This window comes from Sarcophilus harrisii, chromosome 1 (assembly GCF_902635505.1).
Source record: "Sarcophilus harrisii chromosome 1, mSarHar1.11, whole genome shotgun sequence".
Classification (NCBI taxonomy): domain Eukaryota; kingdom Metazoa; phylum Chordata; class Mammalia; order Dasyuromorphia; family Dasyuridae; genus Sarcophilus; species Sarcophilus harrisii.
Genome location: NC_045426.1, coordinates 34,010,975 through 34,016,974, shown reverse-complemented (window position 1 = coordinate 34,016,974; position 6,000 = coordinate 34,010,975). Strand labels below are relative to the sequence as shown.

At 44.4% G+C, this 6,000-nt stretch overlaps 1 protein-coding gene across 1 annotated transcript in view; it reads left to right on the top strand.

Annotated features, from left to right (window-relative positions):
- The first annotated feature begins 1,054 nt into the window (after positions 1–1,054).
- EIF4E3 (eukaryotic translation initiation factor 4E family member 3) overlaps positions 1,055–6,000 on the top strand; it is a 47,085-nt gene continuing 42,139 nt past the window's right edge. Inside the window, exon 1 of the mRNA XM_031953933.1 lies at positions 1,055–1,380. Coding sequence (XP_031809793.1) covers positions 1,220–1,380 — 161 coding nt within the window. The 5' untranslated portion in view covers positions 1,055–1,219. The remainder of the gene's footprint in view (positions 1,381–6,000) is intronic.

Below are 6,000 nucleotides of genomic sequence, written 5' to 3'. Positions count from 1 at the left end.
CCCATCTCCAGGCCTGAATTCCTTACCCATAAATTTTGTTTGGACTAGGTGCCCCCTCATATTTCCTCCTGCTCAAATCTATGGTTCTAAACTCATAACCCTGATGAAAGAGATTATTGTATGAGTTCTTGAAACCACATTAGCACCAAGCATTGTTATTTTATCAACATATATTTTCTCATATATCTGTGGATACTGAATTTAACAAATATTGAGTGGATGGCTGCAAAAAAATCTTTTTCTCTTGAAGAAGCTGGGATGCACTGATGCTGATATGAAATTAGAACATTACTGAGTTCTAATCTTGCCACTGCTCAATGTCAGCTGTGTTAAGTTTTGGGCAGTTTGATCTTTGTACTAATATTGTTAATGTTTCTGCATCTACAAAGTTACCCGATTTAACAGTGGGTTGCAAAAAGGAGAGAACAGAGGGGTTTGGAAAGGCAGATGGCAGAGGCAACTAGTCATTCTCCTGCTTCAGCATGCTCTCTGCGGGATGGAAGTGGGTCATGGATGTAGAGACCAATGGTCAGATGTAATGTAGTCTGCAATGGAGAGGGCATACCCTCCCGCTAAAACGGGGACTCCGCAGACAGCTGCCCTCCCTCTTGGAAGAACTCTTTGGTCAGCTGTGTGTGCGCGCACAGACGCCCGCTTCTGCACATTTGCAGTCCGGCTGCCTCTGTCCAGCGGCCGATCTGCGCACCTGTGTTCCCTGGGGCTGCGGGAACTCTTCCCGCATCACTCGCGCTCGCGCCTGCCGGTCAGCACGCCCTGCGCTCGGTCTGGCTCGCGGTGACCGTGCACGCGCCAATCCCCCCTCGCCCCTACTCCCCGAACCCACTCCCTGCTCCCCCACCGCGCTGCTCTTTGTGTCCGTCCCGGCCCCGGGCGAGCTAGCGCCACTGGCCGCAGCCTGGATTGGGCTGGTCTTGACCTCAGGGCGGGCGGACAGCCGGGGGCGGGGCTGACCCTATTGCAGGCCGGGCCCCGGGCCCCCTACGTGGGGCGGAGCCGAGGGCACCCACAGGCAGCCGAGGGCGGGGGGCGGGGAGGAGACAGAGGGCGGGCGCGGGCGCGGGCGGGGGGGAGGTGACTCAGCCTCGGCAGCCGCGGCCTCCGCTGCTGCTGCTGCCTCCGCCACCGCCGGCGCCTCCGCCGCCTCCGGCTTTCTTGGTGCGTGCCTCTGCTCGCTCCGCTGGCCGGGCGAGGGGAGAACATGGCGCTGCCCCCGGCCGCCGAGGCGGCGGCCCTGAGCACCCCGGAGCCGCCCGGGCAGCCCGACGCCGAGGAGCCGCTGGCCATGAAGCGCCTGGCGGAGTTGAGGCCGGAGCCCGGCGGGGTCCCCCTGCACTCCCCCTGGACCTTCTGGCTCGACAGGTGAGGCCAGGCACGGGGCAGGAGGCTGCACGACCGCGGGTTCCGGGCTCCGGGCTCAGTCCCCGCTGGCCCCCAGCGGCCCTAACGGGGTGGGGGTAGAGGGAGCTTGCGCCGCCGGCCCCGCCTCCAACGGGGCGGCCCAGCCCAGCCCAGCCCATCACAGCCCTCGCCGGCCCGCCCGGCCCACCCCGCCGGGAGCGGCGCTGCCGGGGCCCGCTTTGTCTCCCCGGCTGGCTGACCCGCCCCTTTCTCTCCAGAGCTTGCTCTCTGATTTCTCCTTTGAGTCCAGAGTCTCTTTCCCCACCCCCAAGTTCTCTTCTCGGAACTCCTGGTCTCCTCCGAGTCGCTGCACTTTCCCTCCTCCTGCACCCCTCCGTAGTCCGCGGGACCAGGTCCTACCCCCAGTCCCGCCCTTCTCCTGCTGCCCGCCTCTGCCTTTCTTTCCTTTCCTACTCTAGGGCCGGAGCCATCCCCTCCCCTGCCCCAAGTCCCTGACTCTCTGGGCCCCCTGATTGACCAGACTCCTTCCACTCCTACCCGGTCCTCTTCTCTCTCTAAAGCTAATTCTACACCCAGAACCCCTCCTCTCCCCCCAGCCCGTCTTCATTTTTCCCGTCCTCCCTTTGCCGTTTTAAAAAGGTAAGGCAGCCGAACTCACGCAACGGGACACTACCAGGGAGTAGCCTCCTGGCCTGGCAAATGTCCCAGAGCCTTGAATGTCTTGCCTCGACTCTCCAACCCCATCCCTCTGGCCTCCTGTGCCCGATCCTGTCCCAGTCCCAGTCCAGGCTAGTAACTTGAAACCTTTGGAAACTTACTCGGGCTCAAGTTGGTCTGCTCAATTTTCACTTAGCCCTTGTCGGGGTGGGGTGGGGGAAAGGATTTAGAGAATTCAAATCTGTAAAAGTTTCTGCAGCTTCAGGTCACTTTAAATATCAACAAATGCAAAGAGCACCAGACCAAAATTGAGGTAATAGGTCCAGCTAATAAAATAGACCCTTCTTATTAAATTCTGACTGCTTCAACTTTCAAATACGGAAAATGGGCATAATAATCAATCTTACCGGCTATCTGGGGTGACTGTGAGAAAAAAAGTGAAATAGATGCAAAAGCTTTTGGAAAAGTTAAAAGTACAGTGCAAACAGAAGATATTTTATTATCTTTGTAACAGGGTTGGTGTGTTAGGTCTTGAGTGTGTGAGGCAGACGTTTCATCCCAAGACCCTTCAGTAATTGGATACTCATAGATATTATAGAAGAAGAAAATGATGTCCTCCCTAAGGGCTATCCAAAACACATTTGTGGAAATTTATTGTAGAGGATCTATTATGACTAATGACTAGGAAAAAATATTATGCGAAAGTGCTTCTATAAAAATCTCTTTGGGTAGGCAAGTGTTTAATTTCAAAGGCATTATCTAAAATAGTTTCCTGAGGATCAACAAAGGTTATTATCTTCCAAATTGGAGGGGATAAGCTGTTCTCACTGAATTAATATTCTGTTTGTTTCTTCAGAATGGATACTTAGACCCATAGTCAGTTTTCCAGATTCACAGGTTAATTGGGGAAGAGGGAATGATCCCATTCTCCTGTTTTCCAAAGCATTTCAATTTGATTACTTTTGTATAAGACACAACATTCTAATAAGACATTTAACTGTCATTACCACCCTTGCTTAAATTAATTTTCCCAAGAGGTAGTTGCCTCTATCTCATTGCTTTCAAAGGTGTAGATACAAAGAGAACTTAAACAAAAATAATAACAATTCTTTATTAGATATTTACTCTTTTTAGCAATATAATCTGGTATTCAAGGAAGGCAGGTATTATAGTCAACAATGAATTTTTTTTTAATTTTGTAGTCTAAAAGAATATTCATATTGATATATGGTTATATGTATGAGAAAGTTTTCACACACACATAAGCACACCCCAAAGTTTAATTATTAAAAAAAAAAAACTTATTTTGGAATAATAGATTTAAGCTGGAAGGTACCTTATCTAGGATAACCCCTTCCTTTTATAAATGAGCAAACTGAGTCCCAGAGACATAAAGCCAGTGGTTTTTTTTTTTTTTGTTTGTTTGTTTGTTTTGGTTTTTGGTTTTTGGTTTTTTTTTTGCATTGTGCCCTTCTCAAAGAGGAATAGTGACATCAGAAGGGTGATGTCTTGATTTGCACATGAATTGGATTTAACTGAGGTAAGGCCAGTACAAAGTCATTAACCTCACTATCCTCCAGAGTGGCAAAATATAGATCGGGATGATTGAAGATCATCCCAAATGCAGTGGTGGACCTTGGCCTTTTAAATTTGGCTTTCCCAGGTCTCAGTTTGTCTGAGGAAACACCCTTTCAGTTATTTAAGCCTAGGTTAGAAATGAGGCAAAAGATAACCTAGTTTACTTACTACAAAAAAAAAAAAAAAAAAAAAAAAAAAAAAAAATCAACCAGACAGAGGAAGACTCCAAACTTTTTGGAGTTTCTGGCCAGAACAGAAACAATTGCTACTTATACTTAATCTAAGTCATCAAAACCCAAACAATGGCTAAGTGAGGCTTGAACTAGAATCTATTATTGACCAATCAGACAAAATGAGATCTGGAAAAAACTTTAGTTCTAAATGGCCAACATCTATCACTACATCTGGAGTGATATCTGATGGTTCTGACATATGCCTTGCCTCTGGACTCAGATGATCCTGGAAGACATAGTGAAGCTGATTACTTTGTTCAGCTCAATTCACTTTCAAGTCAAGACATCACCCTTCTGATGTTATTGGTTCTCTTCAAGAATGAAGGGCAATCAACAGTCTTTGCTTAGTAATAACTACTCCCCCCCCTTGCCCCAGCCACTGGCCAGTTTCAGTTGGAAGATCTTCCTCCCTCTCTTATCCTCTCTCCTTCTTTTCCTCTATCCTTCCCTCCCTTCTCTCCTCCTGAACACCTGGGGAATTATACCCTTACATGTGGATGTTCTGCTCAAAGGAATATACATTTTGATTGCTGAAACCTCACAAGATGTCTTAGTATTTAAGGGCTGGATTGTTTTTCTCTTTCCTACTTATTTATTCTATCATTTTAAAAAGTTGAACAATTAAGCCTTTTGTCCCATATATTTTCATTTATTATTTCTTAAAATTGAACTTTGGAGAACCAGGCTTTGATAAAGCTCATTGAGACTCAAAGAGAACTACTTGATTATGCCTTAAACCGTACCATAGGACCCCAAGAAACTATAGCAATTTTCATTTATTTCTCCAGGTAAGTAGAAGACAGACAAAAATTATGTTGTTTCAGTGTTTTCTAATATTTTCTTGAAACAGTATACAGGACATATTTTACAATAAGCAGAAAAGGAACAACTCAATAAATAATATTCTTCCACTTAAGAGTTTAGGGTTTTTCTTCGTTTTAGTAACTCAATAATTAATTTGAATATATTTTCTTCTCAGTAGAAAAAATCATTAATATTGATGGATACATTCATTTATTAAACATAATTAGTGCATACATGCCAAATAATAACAATATATTTTGTTCAGATCAATTTTTAAAATGGTTTTTATTGAACAGTTCCTCCCACCTTACCAACTCAGTATCACTAATAATTATATATATAGTTCTCAATTTATGAAGAAATTGTGTTTCAAGAGTTTGTTTGGACTTCAGAACATATCTTCTCAAAGAGACGATGCTCATTTGAGTTCTGTGGTCCTGAATTAGTGTTCAGATATGGTGGAAAGAATGCTGTGCTTGTACTCAAAAACACCTCAGCCTAAATGTTAGCTACAAAGTTCTCTCATCTCTGAAATGAGAGTCTTGGACTGGATGACTTTGAGGGTCAAATTCAGTACCATATATGTGAAAGTGTCTCCCTTTTCCAGTGGTCACAGTTGTCTTTGGTATCTTCAACACTTTTTCTTTCTCCAAACCTACATGCTTCCCTAAGTTTCCTACTGAGGTACACATCCTGGTAAAATTCTCCTCTCTCTCCTTCCTTGCAATCCAAATTCTCAGTCCTTCAACATGGATTTTAGGAGCAAAGTAAATATGGTTGAAAGTGCCTCATCCCTTAGAAAATAGTTCATTTTTTCAAAAGAGCAGATGTTTGTTAGCCTAAATAACTTTCAATATGATATGATTTCAGGAAAGGAGGGAGGGAAAAGAACAAAAGTGCCTACTCTGTGTTAGGCATTGTGCTAATCAGTCTCACAACTGATTTTTGACTCTCACCTGAATTGATCTTCGACAATTAGAGGAAAAACAAGCCTAAGAGTGAAGGAAGCATTTGTTGGAGCTGGAAGCAGACCAGTTTTAATTTATTTTTACTTATCCCTGTTTCTTTCCTTTGATATTTTTGAACCCCCTAGATTTGCTGAAAGTAACAAATATTTGTAAATGAAACAGGAATCTGAAGTGGAGATAAGAGTGGACAGTGACAGCTCTATGTATATCTATTTGTGACGGTAGTTTGCAAGTCAAGATAAATTCAAACTATAAAAAATAAAATGAAGGGTTAATAGACTATGTAGCTATTTTGAACTTAAAAAATGATAATACTTTATTCTCTATAGATACAGTATTTCTAAATTTGTATTTGAGTATTTCTTTCTAAAAATATATAA